This window comes from Gopherus evgoodei, chromosome 10, assembly GCF_007399415.2.
Source record: "Gopherus evgoodei ecotype Sinaloan lineage chromosome 10, rGopEvg1_v1.p, whole genome shotgun sequence".
Classification (NCBI taxonomy): domain Eukaryota; kingdom Metazoa; phylum Chordata; order Testudines; family Testudinidae; genus Gopherus; species Gopherus evgoodei.
Genome location: NC_044331.1, coordinates 75,894,713 through 75,920,154, shown reverse-complemented (window position 1 = coordinate 75,920,154; position 25,442 = coordinate 75,894,713). Strand labels below are relative to the sequence as shown.

At 43.0% G+C, this 25,442-nt stretch overlaps 1 protein-coding gene across 1 annotated transcript in view; it reads right to left on the bottom strand.

Moving 5' to 3' along the window:
• Window positions 1-25,442, bottom strand: part of SDK1 (sidekick cell adhesion molecule 1) — a 657,393-nt gene that overhangs the window by 409,392 nt on the left and 222,559 nt on the right. Inside the window, 2 exon segments of the mRNA XM_030578466.1 lie at window positions 8,091-8,184; window positions 8,187-8,249. Coding sequence (XP_030434326.1) covers window positions 8,091-8,184; window positions 8,187-8,249 — 157 coding nt within the window.

Here is a 25,442-nt window from a genome sequence, read left to right as displayed (position 1 = left end):
TGGCATCTGAGTCAGATGATGAAAATGAACATGCATCGGTCCGCTCTGCTTTGGATTGTTATCGAGCAGAACCCGTCATCAGCATGGATGCATGTCGTATGGAATGGTGGTTGAAGCATGAAGGGAGATATAAATCTTTAACGCATCTGGGACGTAAATATCTTGCAATGCCGGCTACAACAGTGCCATGAGAATGTCTGTTCTCACTTTCAGGTGACATTGTAAACAAGAAGTGGGCAGCAAATTGTAACCAAACTTGTTTGTCTGAGTGATTGACTGAAGTAGGACTGAGTGGACTTGTAGGCTCTAAAGTTTTACTTTGCTTTATTTTTGAATACAGTTATTTTTCTGTACATAATTCAACATTTGTAAGTTCAACTGTCGTGATAAAGAGATTGCACTACCGTACTTGCATTAGGTAAATTGAAAAATACTATTTCTTTTGGTTTTTTGTGATCAAAAATAAATATAAAGTGGAGTACTGTACACTTTGTATTTTGTGTTATAATTGAAATAAATATATTTGAAAAAGTAGAAAACAACCAAAAATATTTAAATAAATGGTATTCTATTATTAACAGCATGATTAATCGCAATTAAATTTTTAAATTGCTTGACAGCCCCACAAGACACCTAAAGTAAGGATCTCTAGCCCATATTTAGACACCTGAGAGTGGTTTTTGAAAAGCACTGAAGTGACATAGGAGCACAAGTCCCATTGACTTCAAACTGCAAATACTGATAGAGGTGCATATCCAGGTTGAATCTCTTCACATTTCTTGACTTCTGAAAGTTCAATATATCAGAAGGTCATGTAGGCTGAAAATATAGCATGGGATATTTGCTTATCAATTTTGGGTTTGAGTTTACGTGGTTCTCACAGAAAGGATACAAATAAAGCCCTAGGCTTTTTTTTTTAGAAGATATAAGCATTTTATGTATGAAATTTAGCAAAAAATACTGCCATATAAAATCTGAAATTCTAAAATAAGGAACTAAAGAAACAATTAAAAAACACTTACTGCAGTGATTTAAGACTATGAAATAGGAAGAACATAGAGAATCATCAAAATATAAATAAAAATGATTACATATTTTAAAAAACATTGTAATCCAAAAAACTGATTTTTATTTTTTTAAATCATGATTATCCATTCAGCTGTCAAAAAAAGGTCATTTTATGTTATGTTCTCCACATTTACCAAAGTTTCAGCATTTTCTGCTAGAGACAGAAACATAATACTTTCAAAATTCATAAGCAGAAAGTTGATCCAAATATAACAATCCCAAAAATGAACAGCATTTTTACAGTGATCAAGAGATTATTTTGCTTTCATTTTGTACGCATTCTAAACCACAAGAGAAAAGGAATTTTCATTGTCTGGATGCCAGTAGGGCACTTAAAGTTTCTGCAAGTAATTTAGAAAGATGGACAGCCTATTTGTTTTGAATGGAACAGCCAAGTAGAGACTAGCTGCCTAGAAGATTTCCATTGCAAGATGGATAGTGACATGTATCAAAGAAACCTAAAAAGCTTCTATTCCAGAACATAAGGGCTCACTCAGCCAGAGTGATTGTGAGATCTTGGTACTCAAGGACAAAACCTTGACCAAAGATCTATGCAGAACTGCAAGTTGAAGTTTAGTTCATTAGAAGACTTTTTCCAATTTCCATTTTCTTTCTAATGCACCATGTAAGTTAAAAGACAGTGTGGCTGCAGGAGAAAGGCAGTGCTTAATTTGTAATGAAAGACAGGCCAGAGCTCAAGCACTTGGGTCCCAGGTCTCAAGCAATTTTTTACTTTCATAACTAACATGGCATACCCAGAGGTGCCAGGATATAAACTGCTAAGCCTAGAGGTACCAGGGCTCAGCCCTGGCAAACCCTGGCACAAATTAAGTACTGGAGAAAGGCTTTTTATAGCTGTGGCCATAAAGATGCCAATACAAGGCAAATTCGGGGAAAAAAACATACTCGTTTTTAAAAAAAAAGCTGTTGGAAAGACTGTCTATTCAAAATATGTTACCAGAGCCTTAAGAATCTACCAATTTAGCCTCTTTTATATATAGTCAAATTAAAATTTGACCCCCTAAAATTAAAAACACATCAAAATACTGAGATTGCCAGGTAGAAAACTAGATCATGCTACTGCTCAAAAACCCTTTTTTATGTAAAGCTAAATAACATTTGCTTCAACTTCCAAGATCACCAAATTTGGGACAAAGGCCGTGGATGGGATCCAAGGAGACTTGTTCTAATTAACAAAAATTAAAAAAAAAAACCAAGGAGGAAAAATGATGTCTGAAGTTCAAACCTACTAGTTCAGACTAGATGCATGCTGATGTGTATTATCCAACATCCTTACTTCAATCAGCCAGTATTGATTTGTTTTTCATTGTGACATGTCTATCTCATGCCACAAAGTTATAAGGTTCTTCTATAAATATGTAAGATGAATTAGTGTATGCAAAGTCACTACAATGCTCTGCATACATAATTACCATTATACAAAGAAAGAATTTCTAGCCTGCATAAGGTAAGTTGCTCATTCAGGATCATTTGTGTTAAGACAATACTGTGCAAAGACTCCAATTATTCTGTATTTAAAGTGGTCGAATCCTACCATGAACCTGAGTAAACATTTGGAGGCAGGGTGAATGTCCACCTGAAAGTACATGCCCTATCAAGAGCTGCAACCCACATGTCCTTTTCTAGGGATGGTATGTGCCCATGTCATCATGAGAAATGAAATGGTTGAAATAGTGGAGAATGACAATGGGTATCCAGCCATTCTTCTTGGGTACTAGGAAGTACGTTGAGTAAAAGTCCTTCCCCTAATGCAGAAGGGGTACCAGAGCTGTAATGCACCTCGTTCAAAGAGATTCTTCTTCTTGTCTGAGAATCTCCTCATATGGATGGCCCCTGAAAGGGGGTCGGCAAAGGGTTTTGGAGGGGGCAATGTAAACTCAATCACATAGTCAGAATGGATGATATTTAAGTCCCACTTGTCCATAGTTATTGAACTCCAGGTGTGGAAAAAGACCAACAGACAACCCCCAAAGGATGTGTGGGGACTGGCAGACAGTGGTATTACTAGTTTGCAGCTCTCAAGCTCCCATCAAAAAGAACCCTTATTTAACCAGGATGTTTATCTGCTGAGATGAAATCAGAACCAATTATATCACATCCAAAGTTTAAATCCTGCAAACAAAATCTTTATGTCAAAATGTGCTCTTTCTTGCAATACATTCCAACATACCTACAGCACAAAAACCTTTCTGGGGGAGCACATGAATATTAAGACAGCAAATCTAGAAGCTTTCCATGCATACCAGTTCAAACTCTTTTGTGCTTATCTTGGGTTATGGAGAGCTATTAAAATTAATAACAGACTTGCAAAATTAATATTTTATGTAACAGTTATTGTAATTATTAATAGTTCATATTTCACTAGCTGTAGCAAATGTGCTTTAATTAGATATGAAAAACAAGAATAGTTAAATGCTAAATAAAATAGCCATGCCTTACATCATGGCCTGAAATTGAATATAAAGATAAGAAACAAGGTACTGTGTATGTAATAGGTATGTGGTCTCTCTCTCTCTCTCTCTCTCTCTCTCTCACACACACACACACACACACACACACACACACACACACACACACACACACACACGTTACAGTCCACTGATCTGAGTTTGTTACAAGACCAGTGTGTGGTAAAATGATAATTTTTAATTTATTACAGATGTGTGCAAATCTGAATACTGAATACCATGGCAATCTGAACTTTTTGTTTCAGTTCACACGTGTCAGACATATTCTTATTCAGATTTTTTTCCAAGAGCAGAAAATAAGAAGTTTCTTATGCACCCTAGCATCTCTAATGTTCTTGAGTCCTACTCTCTGCCTTTCGATACCACCCGAGACATCCCAGGTCCTGCCCTCCTCCTACACTCTTCCTTCTTACCCTTTAAGTGACAGTTAGTGTTTTCTGATCCTTCTACCAGCTTCCCTGCTGCTCATACACTGCTGTCAACTTTGCTCCTGTCAATCAAAACAATTGCCTCAGTGATGCTCATGCTTCCTGCTGTGATTAATCATCCTATTAGAACTTTTCTTCTGAAAAAAATATTTAAAATCTCCATTTTATAAGCTAACACACATACACCATGGACCGTGTTCAGCACGTTTTGACATATCTGAATAGCTGGCATTCATGAAACTGTTCAACTGTAAGTGGTCCCACATAAAGTAGTATCCCTTAATGTTTAGGGGAAGTGCAAACAGAAGTAAAGTCGATGTGGAAGTAGAGACTGAATGGCTTCATAAGCATTCCCTTCTTTGGGGGTAGAAGGCAGATTACTGGCATTTACTATATTGAGAGAAGACACAGGGAATTCTGTTAGTTATTGCCCCAAAATTATTACCCAAACCCACATGTTCTATGCAGTACAGAATCACTGGTTTGGGAAAAAAGCAAGCTTCTTTCCTCCACAGTAAGATCCCTTGGGGGCAACAATGAAAGTTATAGAAAGAAACCCTTTCCTGGGCTTAATCAGAAGAAATTATAAATCTAAGTTTATACACAGTAAGGAAATTTTGATTTGTCTTTCTATACTAGACAAGAATAAATCTGGATGAAGACGTTAACAGAGCTAGTCCTAAAAGAAGTAGATAAGACAAGCCAAAAATACCTCTTTCTGCGAAGAACCTCAGATTCACTGAATTTTTGAGTGATTGTGGAGGAGAAATTGGAAGGGTCCAAAACACAGGCATATGGGATAGCACTGACCCCTTTTCATGTCAATAAAGTAGACAATGTAGGGAAACTTAATACTTAGGTTATTATAATCTTTAGTAGAGGGAACATGCTTTATTCCATAAATATGCCACAGTAAGCTGGGTACGTAATTTGGCTGGATCTGTACTGTCTGAAAGAAGAGAAGCTGTGATGAAGGCATGAGATACTGCAAAGAGACTATCCAGTGCAGGAAGCACAGCCAAGTGATTTAACTTCAGTATTCAGATTTACCATATTCTACTACTGCAAGTGGTGCAGCTGCAGCTGTTTGTGTGTGTCTTGAACGCTTTGTGATGAAATGGTCAGTCCAGTCTTGTCACAAACAGCACCAAAGCACTGCAGCCCTTCAAACAAAGCTGAAAGTATAAATGGAATTAAAATGGACCCATTCCACAGTGAACAACTATCTTAAGAGGCAGAAAAACAACCAGTGTTGTGAACTAAGAAACATACTCCCAAGAGTAGAGGTGAAGGAAAGATGATGAGAAAATGTTCCCTTGTGAGTTACTGTCACTTATCTGATTAATAGAGAATGGTAGCACTTCCTTCTATATGTCTACTCTGGTAGCAACTGTCTTCTAAAATAATACTCCACTGCCAGCAACTTTGTATAGTGCAAAGGTGGCCACAATGTGGCCAGCAGAGCCCTGTAATGCACATTTCTGCTCCACTACATGTTTGCAAAAGAGGTATGGCCTACATAAGTGTTCTAAAATTCCTTGCTTTGCAAGGTGCAAAGGAAACAGAAAAACAATAATGACATGGAGAAAAAAATCAAAAAAATAATCCAAGAAAGATGGAGGCATACTCAATAGGTAACAATTCTGTGTTACTAAAGGATCAACAAGACTTAACAGGGCTCCCTCATTTCTACTTTCTATGATTTTATGAAGAAAGAGTAAAAGGAGGGAGTAGAGAAATGGAAATAGGTGAAAGTGACAAATATTAGATTAGCCAACTTCATTTTATTAATTGCATTTAATTTATTCTAAATGACCTAAAACCCAATTTCAAAAAACCCAAATCTAGGAAAATATATATGTCATATAAAGTAGTCAAGTGGCCAACATGAAGCTTGGTGTCATAGAGTCTACCAGTTTGCATTGTATTACTAGTTTACCAATTTGAATAAAATTACAAAAATACAAAATCTTTTTTTTTGGAGGGAGGGGAATAAAAAGAAGAAATGCTACCCATATTTTTTGTTTGGCTTTCTTTCAACATGTGCAGTTTTATATTCTAATAACTATGTGTTCGTTACCTTGGATACCGCTGTAGGGTGAATTTTGATTGGATGTATTATCAGATTAATTCTTACAATTGTGAATACTGTTTAAAAATGGTGCACGTGTTTGTGCATTTTTATGGTACAGGTGCCAAGATGTCACCTCCTCCTCCTCCCCAATGTAAATGTTCAACATTTTAAAAGTTTGTTGTTCCTGTGTTATTGGAAGTGCAGAGAATACGAAAAATTATGCTGAATATTAGTAAATTATATTTTTTGAAAAATCTACAAAAATGAATTATGGGCTAGTCTGTTTATGCAACTGAGTTACAAGAACAGTTATTAATGATGTGAGCAGGGATTTTTAAGGAGCAATTTTGATAGAAGCAGTGATATCAAAGTGAATATATAAACAAACAGTTATAAATAGCTGAGCCCAGGAAGAGGGAAGTGACAGATATGCGCTGAAGTCCAAGGACTTTGCTATTGATGTCACATGGAAGGCATTCACACATTATGGAGACTGGCAGTTTTATAAAACTCTAAAATTGATAGTTATCAGAATGTATGCACTGGTATTATTTCCACATACAATGCTATGAACTATTTTTGTTTACCTTGAGTATATAAATATAAGGATGCAGCTTTTTTTTTATTTCAAAATTAAGCTTCACATTCATAGAAGCAGAAACAAAAAGAGTGGTGATTTTATACAAAGGGTTTCATTCCGCACTTTCTATAGCTTTGAATGCAGTGGGGGCTTTGTCTGGCCAGTGAGAAGAAAAGTCTTGGCTACTTTAAGGGATCCCCCACTTTTGGGCCGTAGAAGGGAAGATTGGAGAGCATCACCTGAGTCAGGGACTGACTGAAATGAGCTCAGGTGGGCCACTGGCCTATGTGCATGTGAGGGAGGGGTATTTCTACTCCATTCCCTGCAGACAGAGTCATTTTCACCCTGAAGCAGCAGCACCCATCTTCCCTCCTATGTAAGCAGAAAATAAACAGGTTTTATCATCTGCTGTAGGAATTGCACTAGTTACTTGTTTCAGAGCTGGAAAGGAATTTTCCTTCACTAGCTTTTCCAGGGCAGAGTGGGCTTCCTTCCCCACAGCAGGTCAGGGGCCTGGTTGGGTTGTCGCAGTCTATCAGATGGAAGGTGTCCAGTGCAGATACTTGTTCCATAAGAAAGAATAGCTCCCTGATAAACCAGGGAGTTGGATTGATGGGAAGTCATCCCTCAGGGAAGCTGGAGCTTCTAACATCTAGTAAATTGGGGAGATAACTGCCTTTCCAAAGCCCCTTTAAATCCTCATATGAGGGGTAGGCTGTGGGGTCCAAGCAATGAGTTGGGGCCAGAATAGGAGGGAGGAGGGCTGATGGCAGCACTCCCCAAACACATGGAAATGATTAAGGACGGAATGATGACCTGCACTGTACAATTTCTTGCTAGGGTCGTGAGGCTGAATTAAACCACATTCCTTGCATCTTGTTTTTTCTTCCTGCTTGGCCAGGACAATAGCTCCTCCAAACTCAGTTCTCAAAAGCTCTGCTTTCAACCCACCATACTTGGTCTCCAAAATGGAGAAGCAAGGTACTAGAGTAGCAGCTAGAGTGAAGTAAAAATGGAGAGTGAAATGAAAAGCCTTTTGTTTAATTTAAAACAGAGTTTTTTGTTGTTTTAGAAGACACTATTGTACAGGGAAAATTCCTATTTTCAAAGGTGAATACACTTATATAGGCATCATTTAAGAAATCCTTGAAGATGATATTGTACGATGATATTCTCTTCTACTACATTCCCATTTGAGGGCCTGAGTTGTCGCAAGTTATAAGCATTCTTTTAGCAAAACAGCAAGACACTTTCAAAGTTCCACTCAATTTAGTGTATATAACATCACATTTTATTTATATAATGCCATTGTTCCAATTTTCTTCATGATGCATCGCATTGCCTGTCATCATTACCACACTGTGATATTGTGACCAATAGCAAATCTCTTCTAAGTGCAATCACAAAAAATTATTGCAATTAAAATAATATTTTAAAAAAAATCTATTTACTTATATTCAGTGGAGTAGGCAGTGATTTCAGTGTCATTGTGTAACCACTTAAATTCCAAGGGCCAGCTGCCTTCCGCAAGGCACGTGAGTACAGACGGTTCCCCTCTAGATGGATCTGGGGCAAACCAGGCTCAGTCTTGAAGTATGGTGCAACATCATCTGAAACATATAAGAGAAAAAATGTTTTCATGACTGTGAAAATGGATATCATCCTTGATTTTAGGCCACCCATATTTAGCCAATTTCCTCTTAAATTATTTAATAAAATAGGGGACTAGGCTGTCCAGTACTAAAGTATCAACCTCCTAAGCATCAACCTTCTGTATCTAGAAACATGCTACTGGTTAACATGCTGCTTGGTTCACAAGTTGAAAACAAGTTGGGAATCCTCAGCCTAGGCTCCTCTTCATAGGTGTTTATTTTCATGGCAAAAGCACTGGACAACCTGGAACATATTCTTGAGCCTCTGCTCGTCAGAGGTATACAACAGAAATCTACACAGTGCCTACATCTGTGTGTAATGTGTCTGGTAGGAGCCGTTGCTATTAGTTTCTTACTTTCATTAACACTAAATCTACACGCAAAACTTTAAAAATCCATTTTGAAAAAAAAATATCAGAAAACAAAGGTTGAATGGAAGTGATCATCACAGCAGGACAAGTGTCACGGCAAATGTATAATTTTGACAAAAGATCAGTTTAGAACAAAACATCTTACAAAATAGCATGATGAATGTGTCTTTCAATATTGTCTCTAACTATAGTATCTTAAATTATATTTTCTGTGACCAATCACAGGTTTTGAATTAGGGTGTTTTAATAATGTTCAAGGGTCAGATAGATGTAGCATGCAAACTCTTATTCTTCTGTGAATCACAATTGCTAACAATACTCCATTAGATGAAATTAGGGGTTGTTAATTCAAACATAAAAGATGCTCCTCTTTCACGTGGAAGGAAATATTCAATAGGATTATGAAACATTCTGAGCCCAAAACAAACATCCACTGACATTCATGAGAGCAGGATGTGGGCCTATGTAATCTAATCCCGGATCCAGTCAAGTAGTTCAAACTACACCTCTACCTCGATATAACGCTGTCCTCAGGAGCCAAAAAATCTTACTGCGTTATAGGTGAAACCACGTTATATTGAACTCGGTTTGATCTGCCGGAGTGTGCAGCCCCGCCCCGCTGGAGCGCTGCTTTACCACGTTATATCCAAATTCGTGTTATATCGGGTCACGTTACATTGGGATAGGGGTGTATCATCAACTACCAAATTACCTGAAACTAGACATTACCATGACTAATAGACCATTTTGAAAAGACAGATCAAAAGAAAGCTGAATGTTCAGATTTTCTTAATCTGGATATGTCTTTTTATTTGAATTACACTGACAAAATACCCCATTAATGGTACTGAGCCTGTTTAGTAAACATGCAAGGCCTATTTGTGCATGGAATCTGGACTCTCTTCCTGGTTGTTTTATAGACTTCCTGTGTAACCTGGGGCAAGCCACTTAGGGGCAGAGCCTCAGTTAGTTTAAACTGTTGTAGCTCCACTCAAGTTCCTGGAGCTATGACAATTTACACCAGGTGAAAACTGCCTAATCTCCCTGTATGAAATCCAGGAGAATTCATTCTTTGTATCTTATTTTCCATCTGTAATTTGGGGGTAATAATGCTTCCCTTACCCACATCGGTGTTGTGAGGGCAAATTAAAAAGTATAAGTTACTTAAAAACCTTAGAATATAAAAGAATTTCCGTTGATCATATAGGATGGTTCTAACATAGAAAACTAAGCCAATCTTCACATTTATCACATTACACAAAACGTGGACCTGATATTGAATACAAATGAGCCCCATTAATAGAATACATTTTACTGTCCAGATAGAGCTTTAAAGAAAAAGAAGTCAATATGGAACTGACACTTTTTTGTCTGGCAGATTATTCAGTTAAAAATTCCATAAATTAGGTTCCTATCACTGTTAAACTATAGCAATATTACTTTCCAGATCACAAAATTTTAATGTGAAAAATCAGTAGAATATAAGTCAACGATGGTTTTATGCACTAGTCAAATTCCAATTAAATTAGACCAAGTTATTCAACAAGGAAGTCTACAAAATCCAGCTCCTACTGGTGTAATAGTGCATAATACAAGTATGTTGCTTTCCAGATCACAGAGTTTCAGTACATAAAAATATGAAGAGATAGAGGTTTAATCAAGTGTGAAAGCAATTTCACCTGTGTACTCAAGAAAAAAAACAAAACAAAGACCTGAAAGGAACCCAACATACAGCTGCTGGTGAAATGAGTGGAGATCCTCATGTTAGAGTTCCATTGAGAGGTAGGTGCTAGCAAGGCACTCTCTAAAAAAATCTCTGACTCTGCAATGTGCTTCCTTCATCCTAAAGTAATGTTTTAAACTAGACCATCAGTATTTCACCTAAATCATTAAGATATTCTGGATACTGTGTGTACTGGTATTCAGGCTTTGCAAATATATTTTGATTCAAAAGAATCCTATATTAATTTCTGTAATTCAAGTGTTCTTGATTTTGATTTTTTAAAAATAGAATGTGTTGATGCAACACAGTACTGCAGAACTTCAAAAGGTACTATAGTAGCTTAAAGATATGATGTGGTGATATTATTGAAAATAACTCAGATGTTTTAAGGCCAGAAGGGACCATCATGATCATCTAGTCTGACCTCCTGCACATTGCAGGCCACAGAACCTCAACCACCCACTCCTGTAATAGACCCATGACATCTGGCTGAGTTACTGAAGTCCTCAAATCATGATTTCAAGTTACACAGAATCCACCATTTTTTCTAGTTTAAACTTGCAAGTGGATCAGTGCCCCTTGCTGCAGAGGAAAATGAAAAAAACCCAGGGTCTCTGCCAATCTGACGAGGGGAAAAATTCCTTTCCGATCACAAATAGGGCAATCAGTTGGACCCTGAGCATGTCAACAAGACCCACCAGGCAGACACCTGGGAAAGAATTATCTGCAGTAACTCAGAGCTCTCCCCATCTGGCGTCCCATCTCCAGCCAGAGAATATTGTGACACCCCCGACACCCCAATATTCGACACTGTCATGTAATTAGGATATGTTTTGTACAAAGTATGCCTTGTGAGGTATCATTCTAAAAATCTTGATCTGCTAGACATTAATCTCTTGTTGGATTGTATGTGCTACCATTGTATGCAAGCTATGCCATTTGGCTATGTATGTGTTACTGAACATGTTGTCAGGTGGAAAACACCCACAAGCAGCCTTTCAAGTACAACAGTAAAAAGAACAAACAATGTTAATGACTTATTGAGGAAATGCACACAAGCACAAGGATTACCCCAGGAACTGTGTGCAATAGAAACCTCTCAGAAATAGCACTACACAATGGGAACCCTTTGACCCAGGTCACAGCAAAAGAGCTTTCCAGCAAGTGGGAAGGAGATATAAAAGGGGGACAATGACATCATGATGGCAACTCACTCTTTCTACAACACCACACCTGGAAACACCAGAGGGGCAAGGACTGAACAGTGGGAAGTGATGGTCCCAGGCTAGAGGGATTTTTAGTCTATGTATGAAAACCTGCCAAGGCAACTTGTGCTTAAGACTCTGATTATTATCACTCAATGTGAGAATTTCCTAATTATATCCTACCTGTCTAGTATGTTAAACTCAGTTTGCAGTTTTGTTATTTACTAAGGTAATCTGCTTTGATATGTTTTCTATCCCTTTTAATCATTTAAAATCTGTCTTTGTAGTTAATAGATTTGTTTTTGTTTTGTCTAAAACCAGTGTGGAAATCATACTTGGGGCAGAAAGCTGTTGCGTCTCTCTCTCCACAATGAAGGAGGGAGTGAATTTCATGATCTTACCCTGTACAGTTCTCTGTGCAGCACAAGATGGTATAATTTTGGGTTTACACTCCAAAGGGAAGTGTGTGCCTCAGTAACTGGGAGGTGCCTTAGCTGAGCCTTCCCATGCAGAGCTGATCTCGGCACGTGTGTGTGAAGCTGCAGCTGGGTGTGTCCCTATCTGTGTGCATGCTGGGGAAGGAGCAAGCTTGGAAAGCTTGCAACTTGTCACAGCACCACAGAGTGAAGGGGAGCCCAGGCTGCTGGGTCAGGTGGTCTCAGTGGTACCCTAGTGCCAAGTGGCACCTCAGGGGAACCGTAACAGACATTTGCTATTAGCAGTCACAGATGGGCCATGTTCCATTGTAGGCAGTCTCATCAGCCTCAGTCTTGAAATCAGTTCGGTTTTTTACTCTCAATGTCCTTGGAAAGCTGTTCCAGAACTTCATTCTTCTGAGGATTAGAAACCTTCACCTAATTTCAAGCCTACACTTGTTGATGATCAATTTATATTCATTTGTTTTTGTATCCACACTGGCGCTCAACTTAAATAACTCCTCTCCCTCCCTGGTATTTATCAATCTGATAAATGTATGGAGAGTTATCATATCTCCCCCCCAGCCTTCTTTTGGTTAAGTTAAACAAACCAAGCTCCTTGAGTCTCCTCTCAAAGGTAGATTTTCCTTTCTTCTAATCCTCCTGGTAGCCCTTCTCTGCACCTGTTCCAGTTTGAATTCATCTTTCTTAAACATGGGAGACTAGAATGGCACACACTATTCCAGGTGAGGCCTCACCAGTGCCTTGCATAATGGTACTAACATTTCCCTATCGCTGCTGGAAATACTTCGCCTGATGCTTCCTAGGACTGTAGTAGCCTTCAGTCATATGACATTGGCAGTCATAGTCATCCTGAGATCAGCCAATACACCCAGGTCTTTCTCCTCCCCTGTGCTTCCAACTAACACAGCCCCAGCTTAAAACAAACTCTTTGTTAGCTCCACAATGCATGATCTTGCACTTTGCACTATTAAATTTCATCCCATTTATTACTCTATAACTTTTCTCTATATCATAAAGCTGAGCTCCTGGAAAACAATACCAAGGTATGTAGCATTCATATGTTAGTATTACCAAAAAACTCATAGAATTAGATATATAAGTTACATTTTTAGGATTAATATCACATTCTGAATGATTCGTTCTCATCATTTTTAATACTTAAAAATCTCTATTAAAAATAAGCTCTATTCACTCCACTGCCATATCCAATTCTTCTGTTTGAATATAGAACTTTTATTGTGATTTTTATGTCCATTAATGGTGTGAGAGAGAATTATGGAGAAGTGCATGGATATTCCAAATTATTAAGGAGGAAAATTATATCTATCTTGACCTTATAATGTCTACTCAATTACACCTGATGATTTTTGAATTCAGTTACATTTTATAAAGTTTTGTTTCCTTTCATTTTAAAAACTTTCAGTACTTTTTCCAACCAAATTCTGTGTTATTGTTCTAGACAAAAATATGTATTTATTAAGTTTTTTGACTTTTTAAAATTAAAAGTAATAATATTGTGATTAATATTAACTTGACTGGGTTGTACAATGATGCTTCTGTATCTTATTCTATGCTTTCAGATATGAATTCTTTAAAAAAAAAACAAACCCAAATACCAGCAACTCGGATGTTATTCATTCTTCCACCCCACTTTTTTTTGTGAATAGATATCTTGGTTGTGAGTATGTTACCAATTTGTGGCAATACTTAAGAATCAATGAAACATTATATTCTAGCAGTGCATGGAGTTTTTGTTGTTGTAGTTATATTTTTAATGGCAATGTTTACCCTAGATATTTAGATGTTTTAATTATAGTACCTTAAATTTAGAGCTTATATTTTTCTTCCGTATATGCTTCTATTTTGCCAATGATTTAGCAATAATTTATCAATCTAATTATATTTTTAAATTGTAAATAATGTAAATATATAATCTACATAAAGGATCTAATAAAGTAAATGTCTTGCATTATCTACTTTACCATATTAACTTGAATACTTTTTGTATCTTAATTGTCAAACTGACAATAGGACATCAAAGGATGCCCTCCCCCCCATTTTTTTATAAACTAGTTGAGCTGAGAGACCTAATGACTGTAATCTATTTCATAACCTGCCCTTTTCTTTTATTTTCCTTTCCTTTTTTTAAAAAAAGAAATAATAATCCACCCCCAGATACCAGAAGAATCAATTGTACCATAAACAAGGGGTGCCACTAGCACACAAATTCTCTAAAATGTTCTTGTAAAGTGACAATAAAATTTATTAAGCCATCATAATAAGCGCTATCAATCAGGTTAGAGTCCAGCTGAGGAAGGATTAGAAATCTCAGCATGAATGAAGCAATCAGCTTGAGTAGGACCTTTACTAATCGCACTCCGGTTTTTAGACAGCTGAATTTCCCAGGGTGACTAACCTTTTGGTTAAAACTGCTAGTCTTCCTTTCAAAACTTATTATATAATCAAACTCAAACATTTTCATTCTCCAGCACACTGCATGAAGGACTGAAAGTTATATCTGATCAGCCAATCAATATGAAAATTATGGATCTCTCCTTGTTTTGGTAAATAGCCACCAAACTTCATTTGCAGATAGTTTTGGGTACAACAGTAAAACTGCGAAAATTATGAAATCCACAGATTGTTGCAAAGAAACTTCTCTAAGTTTTAACAGCAGAAAGATTTCAATACTTTAGCAGAATAAGTCATAGCACACTTCCAGGTATTTTGCTTTATAATTATCATAAATTAAACCCGGCTACACAGCCATTACTAAAATAATAGTATAGTGCATTCTATGATATCATCCTTGCTGGGTTTTTCAATTATGCTTTCCCACTTCCTTGAAAATGTTCAACAATTCAATAATTCCAAATGGGTCAGTGATTAGAGCAAACAAGATTCCCAGTTTTTGTCTTATACTTGGTACAAAACATGTCAGACATATGGAATCAAATCCCATCAATTTCATTCAAGGCAAAAGAGAAAATTTCTTTCCAATATCTCTAACTTTTCTGAATGTATTGAAAGCTGTAAGTACAGAGAATCAATAATAAGACAAAGAAAACAGTAGAACCTCAGAGTTAAGAACTGACCAGTCAACCACACACTTCATTTGGAACTGGAAGTACACAATCAGGCAGCAGTAGCCAAAAGGGCCGGGGGGGGAGGGAATGGAAATGTAGTATGGCGTTATGTTAAAGGTAAAGTACTTAAAAAAAGAAAGGAAAGAAGCATTTTTCTCCCTCATAGTAAAGTTTCAAAGCGATGTTAAGTCAATGTTCAGCTGTAAACTTTTGAAAGAACCACCAGAAAAAACGGTTACTCACCTTTGTAACTGTTGTTCTTCGAGATGTGTTGCTCACATCCATTCCAGTTAGGTGTGCGCGCCGCGCGTGCACGTTCGTCGGAAACTTTTTACCCTAGCAACTCCAGTGGGCCGGCAGGTCGCCCCCTGGAGTGGCGCCGCCATGGCGCCCAATATATATCCCTGCCGGCCCGCCCGCTCCTCAGTTCCTTCTTGCCGGCTACTCCGACAGTGGGGAAGGAGGGCGGGTGTGGAATGGATGTGAGCAACACATCTCGAAGAACAACAGTTACAAAGGTGAGTAACCGTCTTTTCTTCTTCGAGTGATTGCTCACATCCATTCCAGTTAGGTGACTCCCAAGCCATACCTAGGCGGTGGGGTCGGAGTGAGAAGTCGCGGCACGGAGCACTGCCGTTCCGAAGGCCGCATCCTCTCTCGACTGCTGTACCAGGGCGTAGTGGGAAGCAAAGGTGTGGACCGATGACCAGGTCGCTGCCCGACAGATTTCCTGGATGGGCACACGGGCGAGGAAAGCTAGCGACGACCCCTGCGCCCTGGTAGAATGCGCAGTCACACGGCCCGTAGGGACATGGGCCAAGTCATAACAGGTCCTGATGCAGGACGTAACCCACGAGGATAACCTCTGGGAGGAGATAGGAAGCCCTTTCATACGGTCCGCTACCGCCACGAAAAGCTGGGGGGGATTTGCGGAAGGGTTTGGTCCTCTCTATGTAGAACGCGAGAGCTCTACGGACATCCAGCGAGTGGAGCTGCTGCTCCCTGCCTGAGGAGTGAGGTTTTGGGAAAAAACCGGGAGGAAAATCTCTTGGTTGACGTGGAAGGCTGAGACCACCTTGGGTAGAAAGGCAGGGTGTGGTCTAAGCTGTACCTTGTCTTTGTGGAAGACCGTATATGGGGGGTCTACCACAAGGGCTCGGAGTTCCGACACCCGTCTAGCCGAGGTGATGGCCACTAGAAAGGCAGCCTTCCAAGAGAGGTAAAGCAGGGAGCAAGTAGCTAACGGCTCAAAGGGGGGCCCCATGAGCCGGGACAACACCAGGTTAAGATCCCAGGTTGGAGCAGGGGGACGGACGTTAGGGAATAACCGTTCCAGCCCTTTAAGAAATCTCGACACCGTCGGGTGAGAAAAAACGGAGCGACCGTCCGCACCCGGGTGAAAGGTGGAGATAGCTGCCAGATGGACTCGCAACGACGATAAGGCCAGACCTTGCCCTTTGAGGGACCAAACATAGTCTAAGATTTCGGATACCGAAACTTCCATAGGGCGGAGATTTCTCTCTACGCACCAACAGGAGAAGCGTTTCCATTTTGCCGAATATGTGGCTCTTGTGGACGGTTTCCTGCTGCCCAAGAGCACCTCTCTCACAGGCGTGGAGCAGCGCAGCTCGGAACCAGTTAGCCACACAGGAGCCACGCCGCTAGGTGCAGCGACTGCAGGTCTGGGTGACAGAGAGACCCGTGGTCCTGGGTAATCAGGTCCGGATGAAGGGGTAGGGAACTGGGTCGGCTACGGCCAAGTCTAGCAGCATGGTGTACCAGTGCTGTCTGGGCCATGCCGGGGCCACCATGATCACACGAGCCCTGTCTCTGCGCACCTTCAGGAGGACCTTGTGAACCAGAGGGAACGGAGGAAACGCATAGTACAGGTGGGTCGACCACTGGATGAGGAAGGCATCCGCTATCGACCCCGGCTCCCTGCCCTGAAAGGAGCAGAACGCTTGGCACTTCCTGTTCCCCTTGGACGCAAAGAGGTCCACCCGGGGATAACCCCACCTCCGGAAAATGGAGAGAGCGACGTCCGGGCGAAGGGACCACTCGTGTGACAGGAAGGATCTGCTCAATCGATCCGCCAGCGTGTTCCGCACTCCGGGAAGGAAGGAAGCCCTGAGGTGAATGGAGTGGGCTACGCAAAAGTCCCAGAGTCGTATCGCCTCGAGGCACAGGGAGGAGGACCTGGTGCCGCCCTGCTTGTTGATATAATACATGGTCGTCGTGTTGTCCGTGAACACGGCTACACAACGACCCTGAAGCTGATGACAAAACGTTTGGCAAGCAAGGCGGACCGCTCTCAACTCCCGCATGTTGATGTGTAGCCCCACCTCCTCCTGGGACCATAGGCCCTGCGTCCGCAGGGTCCCTAGGTGGGCCCCCCCAGCCTAGATCTGAGGCATCCGTTGTCAGGGATACCGAGGGCTGAGACGGGTGAAAGGGAAGACCCGCACACAATACGGACTGGTCCAACCACCAGCCGAGGGAATCTAAGACCTTCTGGGGGACTGTGATTAACATGTCTAGCGGTTGCCTTGGCCTGTAATGACTGATAAGCCACAGCTGGAGAGGCCTCATGCGGAGCCGAGCGTAGTCGGTCACAAAAGTGCACGCCGCCATGTGGCCTAACAGGGTTAGACATGTCCTCACTGACGTCAACGGGGCTGACCGCAAGCGTTGAACGATCGCCGCCATGGTCTGGAACCGCTGCCGAGGCAGCGAGGCCCTGCCCACAGTGGCATCCAGGACGGCCCCGATAAATTCCACCTTCTGAGTGGGCCTCAGGGTGGACTTGTCTGTGTTTATCAAGAGGCCCAGACTCGCAAACATGCCGGTGATCACGCGGACATGGCTGTACACCTGCTGTTCCGACGTGCCCCGAATCAACCAGTCGTCCAGATAAGGGAACACGTGGACACGGTTGCGCCGAAGATGCGCCACGACAACTGCCATGCATTTTGTAAACACCCTCGGGGCCGTGGACAGGCCAAACGGGAGGACCGCAAATTGATAATGACGAGCCCCCACAACGAAGCGGAGGAAGCGTCTGTGGCGTGGCCAAATGGCAACGTGGAAATACGCGTCCTGCATGTCGAGGGCGGCGTACCAGTCTCCCGGATCCAGGGACGGAATGATGGTCCCCAGGGATACCATGCGGAACTTCAACTTCACGAGGTATTTGTTGAGCTCTCGCAGGTCGAGGATAGGCCTGAGGCCCCCCTTGGCCTTGGGGATCAGAAAATAGCGGGAATAAAACCCCTTGCCTTTCTCGTTTTCGGGAACCGCCTCTATAGCTCCTTTGCTGAGGAGCGTCCGCACCTCCTGCCGAAGGAATTGCTCGTGAGAGGGGTCCCTGAAGAGGGACGAGGAAGGAGGGCGGGAAGGAGGAAACGAAACAAACTGCAGGCGGTACCCCGTCTGCACCACGCTTAAGACCCAGCGGTCCGATGTTATTTGGGACCACGCCGGGAGGAAAAACGAAAGGCGGTTGGAAAACGGGGGGGAAGGATCCATAGGGGAAACTGTTACTGCGCCCTCGAGCGCACCTTCAAATGAAGGCTTAGGACCAGGCGGGGGTTTTGAGGAGCCTTGGTTCTGCCCCCCTTGGTTCCCCGACTGCCTGCGCCTCCCGTTCCTGCCGCGGCGCCTGTAAAGGTCCTGCCGCTGGCGGAACTGGGAAAACGGCCGACGGTGCTGCTGTTGTTGCGGCCTAAAGGGTCTACGCTGTGTCACGGGGGTGTGCATCCCGAGGGACCGCGCAATGACCCGGTTGTCCTTTAAACTCTTAAGTCTGGGGTCTGTCTTATCGGAAAACAGGCCCTGGCCTTCGAAAGGAAGGTCCTGTATCGTGTGCTGGAGCTCCGGCGGAAGGCCGGAAACCTGCAGCCAGGAGATGCGACGCATCGTAACTCCTGACGCGAGGGTACGGGCCGCCGAGTCCGCAGCGTCCAAGGAGGCTTGTAAGGCCGTGCGCGCGACCTTCTTGCCTTCGTCCAGGATGGCCGTAAACTCTTGGCGAGCATCCTGTGGCAGCAGCTCCTTAAATTTGTCCACTGCCACCCAGGAGTTAAAGGCGTATCTGCTCAGCAGGGCCTGCTGGTTAGAGACCCTGAGCTGCAGCGCCCCAGCCGAATACACCTTACGGCCAAGGAGGTCCATCCGCCTGGCTTCTCTGGATTTGGGGGCCGGAGCCTCCTGGCCGTGACGCTCCCTATCGTTCACCGATTGCACTACCAGTGAACCGGGAGTCGGGTGAACATGTAATATTCGTACCCCTTAGAAGGGGCCATGTACTTCCTCTCGACTCCTTTTGCTGTCGGAGGGATGGAGGCCGGGGACTGCCAGATAGTATTGGCATTGGCCTGGATGGTCCGTATGAACGGCAGGGCGACCCTGGTGGGAGCATCGGAAGAGGAGGATGGTGACAATTGGGTCCTCTATCTCCGAGACCTCCTCTGCTTGCAGACTCAGGTTTTGAGCCAATCGCCTGAGGAGGTCCTGGTGCGCCCTGAGATCCAGCGGGGGGGGACTGTTGGAGGAGGTACCCGCCACCGCCTCATCCGGGGAGGAGGATGATGAGACCCCAGGCACAATAGTGTCCAACTGAGGGTCTTCCTCAGCCCTCGCCTCTGTCTCCGGAGCCACAGCGGAGTCCTGCTGTTTGGACCCTTCGTCCCCTTCCGGGGAGGGAGGGGGGCGAGACAAAGAGGCTTCAGGGGCCCTACGCTCCGCAGTCGCCGGCCTAGCAGGGAGCTGCTGGGGGCCCTGGGCCTGATGGTACGCCCAGGGTGTCCAGAATCCCCACTGTTGTGGGCCTTGGTCCTGCAGCGGCGGATCAGTAAACAGCGCCGCCTGCCGGTCGGTGCCCAGCGCATAGCCGCTGTCCGTCTGGGAGGATACGGACGGCTGCCTCGAGGGCCACGGCGGGGCCGACCCTGGATGGTACGGGTCTGCGCGGGCCGGCACGGAGGATCGTCTCGGTGCCGGGGACCGGTGCCGGGAGTCATACCGGTGCCGGGATCGGGACCGGGACCGGGATTTGTCACGGTGCCGGGCGCCGCTTCGGTACCGGGCGCCGCTTCGGTGCCGGGACCTACTACCAGCTCGGTGCCAGGAGATCGACCGGGACCGGGACCTGCCACCAGCTCGGTGCCGGGAGATCGACCGGGACCGGGACCTGCCACCAGCCCGGTGCCGGGAGGTCGAGCGAGACCGGGACCGGGACCGGGACCTGCCACCAGCTCGGTGCCGGGAGGTCGACCGGTGCGGTGAGTAGCGTCGGGACCTGCTCCTGGAGTCGCGGTGCCGGTGACGCCGACTGGAGCCTGACCGCGACCGTCTCGATGCCGACCGTTGCCGCGAGTGCGACCGGTATCGCTGAGGGGAGCGGTGCCGGGACTGCGAGCGGCGTCGGGATCTGGAGCGCCCAAGACGTCGGGACCTGGATGGCGAACGACTGTCTCTGGGCGGCGCCGACAGCATGGGCTTGCCTCTGGACACAACCCGCACCGGAGGTACCGGGGGTGGCAGCCGAGTGGGCTCAGTCAGGGTAATAAGGTCCCGAGCCGAGGCGAAGGTCTCCGGAGTGGACGGGACCACTATCTCAACCCCAGATCTCATGGGGGAGCTCGGCGGCACCGGACTCAACGGACCCGCCGGGCCCGGAGTCAACGGTGCTGACGGTGCCGGCGGTGCCGCAGCCGATGTTGAGGCCGGGCGCTCAAGCCGGGTCTGCCTGGCCGGAGTATTAGACTTCGACGGCCTAGGCTCTGATTCCGGTGCCGGAGAAGGTCGGTGCCGGGGAGTCTTCTCGGTGCCGGAGCGATCCGGTGCCGGTGCCGAAACCACGGTCTGCGAAGTCGACGGGTCAAGTGCCGCCTCCATTAGGAGAGTTCGGAGCCTCTGATCCCTCTCCTTTTTTGTCCTCGGCTTAAAAGCCTTACAGATGCGGCACTTGTCAGATCTGTGCGATTCCCCGAGGCACTTCAGGCACGCTTCGTGGGGATCGCTGGTAGGCATGGGCTTCTTGCAGGCCGCACACTGCTTGAAGCCTGGCGAAACAGGCATGAGCCTGGCGCCCGGTGCCGGGAAGGGCTAAGCCCCCGGCAAGAAACTACTTAACAGCTATTTACTAAACTATATAGAACTAGAGATAAGCGATAAACAAGCGATAGAAACTAGGAGAGCTAGGGACGTGGAGGACAGCTATGCCGCGCTCCACAGTTCCAACGACCGACACGGCGGTAAGAAGGAACTGAGGAGCGGGCGGGCCGGCAGGGATATATATTGGGCACCATGGCGGCGCCACTCCAGGGGGCGACCTGCCGGCCCACTGGAGTTGCTAGGGTAAAAAGTTTCCGACGAACGTGCACGCGCGGCGCGCACACCTAACTGGAATGGATGTGAGCAATCACTCGAAGAAGAACGTTTTGTTCAGAGTTCCAAACATTTCAGAGTTACAGACAGTCTCCATTCCCAAGGTATTTGTAACTCTGAGGTTCTACTGTAGATAACTGGATAAATAAATTTTAAGACTTCAGTCTAATAATAAAAAGCATTCAAGTACATATATCCATGCTTGTGGAGTTTTGCTACATATTTAAAGTAGCAGATTTTGTTTAACCAAGCTAACTACAGATGTGTAAAGAAATGGAATAAAACCATTAGTCCTACTTTTTCCTTGTGAGACTATTGAGCCATCCAGTGAGATTAATCTCCAATGAAATGGACATCAGCAAAATAAACGATTGCCCCAATAAGCTATTTGTTCCTGTTTTTTCAGTGGTTTTTTTCAACATCCATGTTAAGAAGCAGACATGCTGGTAAAAAAAATCCTCCTGTTACTTCACTCTTATGTAAGCATTTTCCTTTTCTAAAAACAAACAATTTATATAAAAGTCAGAGCAAAACTGCCGTCAAACTTTGCACCTCACCATATCCACAAAGATTTAAAACATCACTGCTGATACAGCCCACCAAGAGGTTTTTTCAGATTTCAAATGTTATAAAGTAGTCTTCAGAATTCAATCCAATTTTCTTTGAAGCTAAAATTTAATAGACCTACTGGAACGTTTTTAAAAAGAATATAGCACACGATATAAATTATCCTGATTCTCCAGAAAATTTACTTAAACCCTTTAAGTAATTTTATCCTCTAATCTTATATTCCTGATTTTCTCATCAAGCATTCACCATTAGTTTGTCAAATTCAATTATATAATCAGCGATCACTAAAAATTCACTACAAGAAAAAATGAAAATAAGATACCGAGCAAAGCTTCTAAAAGAAAAGGTAGCAGAAAAGCCTTGATGACTGTGTTTTCTTTGAAGCCAAGTGCAATGCCATGGAGAACTAGTCCATATTTTCAGTACTGGTGTTCACTTATAGAGTATAGTGATACTTATTTCCCCAAAGCATGTTTTAAACAGAGTTAGATCAAGGCAGTTAAAGTGGGAGGCATTTAAATTTCAAATTGTACTATTAGAGGGAAGTTAACTGTGACTCCCATATGGCAGACCCAGAATAACCACTCTAGGAAGTATAAGTTCAGCCAGAATGAGGAAAGCTGACCCAGGAAGAAAAGAAGGATGCAGAAGCTAGTTAGAATGTTGGGACACAGCTGGAAAAGTCAACATGACAGAGGTAGTCTCTTTATTAGTTCAATTGTTGGATAGACAGAAAAGCCCAACCCAAAGAGGGACCTGGTCAACTCAAGGTTCAGCAGAGCTCAAAAGAAGTAAAGGAGCCCCAGGACAAGTTCCTTTAAGTCATTATTTCAGTTTCACTGCACTGAAGTTTGGTTCAGCTTCTCACGTGAGTACTTCTGTGTTTGTATGTTCCATTCAACCCTCCCTTCTATTCACAGTGCTACACAAGCAAAGTTGAACACATTCATAAAATACATAAATTTTAACAGTATAAAACCAATTAATTTCCCCCCTCACCACCAAAAAGCCAGGGTATAATTTAGAAGCAAAAGCAGCATTTATACGTTCATAGCCCAGAAGCATATTTTTCCTGCACACCAAAGCCTTACACATTCACATTATTTGCTTCTTTTTATATGTCTTTTTCTAGTAATCAGTGCTTCTTGACCTGACTGGAGCATTACCAGCCGGCTAGGATTTTCAAAGGAATTTAAGATAGTTCAGTGCCAAAATCTGACTGAAATTGAAACGTCTAGCCCCTTTCTGAAGAGGTAGAAGAGGCTATAGTTATCTTGATCTCCTGGAAAGAAACCTTTCCAACTGAAGTACTAAGAGGACAGAAACAAATTAAAAGAAGACAGCTGGGCCCCCAAACTAAAGACTACTGATTTAGGAAAGGCTGAGTAGTTACAATGAGAGAAAGGATAGTCCAGTAGTAAGGGTGTTAGCCTGAAACTCAGGAGATCTGAGTTCAAGTCTCTACTTTGCTGTTGGGCAACTCACTTAGATTTTCTGCACCTCAATTCTTCTTCTATAAAATGGAAGAACGGCAATTCCCTACTTTAGGATTGTTGTGAGGATAAATAAAAGTTAAGACTATGAGGTGCTCAGATACTGTGGTAAGTGGATCCTTATGAGTATCTTAGATAAAGGAGTGTCTTAGATCTAGAGATTCAAGGGATCTTAAGTAGGAACTTTGTACCGGAACCAGCTCCTTTCAGGGAAATTTATCTCCACTTCTTCTGTACAGAAATTGTCTGGCAGCATCTGACCCTCTGTATCTTATTTCTAGTGTGTAAAGTGGGCCTTGATAAGGGTTGTGCTGAAGAAGCAGGTTGTGTGCAAGCTGACTTAAGCAGCAAGGAAAGAAGAGCACTAAAAGGCTGGTTGGTGATTGGTTGTGATTCGTCACAGGTGACTGACTGGATGAAACAAAACTACAGCAGTTTACTTTAAGCTTACTTAAAAAAAAAAGGGTTAAGAAAACCGAAGTGGAACAGCATGGGGTTTACAGACTAAAAGAAAGAAAGAAAAATCTTTTCAGTGAGCTTGAAAGAAGAATGCAATAAAAAGAAATGGAATATAAATATATAAAAAGCAAGGAAGCAAAATAATGAAATTGACAAAGAAAACATTTTCATCATCATTATTTTACATACATTTTGAAAGTATGATGCTGAATAATATCCACAGTCTTAGGAATTAATCAAAATTAAACTCATAAATATTTATGGATTTTTTCTTCTGTGGATAATGGCCTTGATTCCACCAAGTTACACTTCTCATACCTATAATGCTACAGAGATACCAGAAATTTTCATTTCCAGGGCCAGTACTGTCAACAACGTCAAATCTTTAACCACAGACAAGAGCAACACCGGTCAAATGGGGTTAAAATGCTGGTGTGACATTTACTGCTGATGCTTCAGTGCAGAAGGCATGGAGTGAAAACAGCTTTGCACTGATTGACAGCTGAGAACTAGAACCTCCTGGGGAATCAAGACCTCTTTTTATCATGCCCTGGGCACATCCCAAGGCTCCTTTTCTTCTTTTCAAAAGGAAACTTCCATCTCTTATCCCCTTAACTCCCCTTACCCCACAAACACACACAAGTTCTGGATGCAAGATTTATTCCCTTGTACAACTGAACCTGCCTATCTTGTATGGCTTAGGAGTATGGGGAAGGTCAGGCACTGAATCTTGGGCCCTTACAGCACAGGGACCAAATTGAATGGCTTAGTTTCAGGGGCCCAGATTTTTTTAAATTAGTCCTGTGCTTGAGTTCAAACTTCTAAAATACCGTGTTGAGACACAGTAGAAGATCACCATCCACTATGTCAAAGGTACATTAGCATATTGGAGTCTCCTTAGCAGTACTGCTGTGCAAGAAGGCTGTTCTAGCCAATATGTTGGCTAGTTGTGATTCAGCTTGTTTTGGCTGTAAGTGTGACAAATCTTTGAAAAGACCAATTAAATTAAATAAATGTTTTACTGCCATTCTCCAAATGTATATTTCAAAACAGATAAATCACCCAGTGAAACTTTCCTTAAGATACAAGATAGTATTTTTAAAAATACTATTATGGTACTACATGATCAAAGCTTCTGTCATGGGGTGTATGTACCCCAGCTACCTAATACAGGTACTGCCAGCCATTGCTGATTGGCAGCCTCACAGCAGCTGGGAGGATAGAAGGACAGGAGTGGACAGGCCTGGGTTCTCCTGATGGACCTAATATCAGATGTTTTTTCAGATCCCTGGGTACCAGAAATAGATTGTGTTATGTGTTATGAATATTGACTATGTATCTGTATTTCAAATGTAGTACACTGGGGTGATGCCCACTAGGCAAGATGCTTTCAGTCTAGATAGCTGGTAGGGAAGGG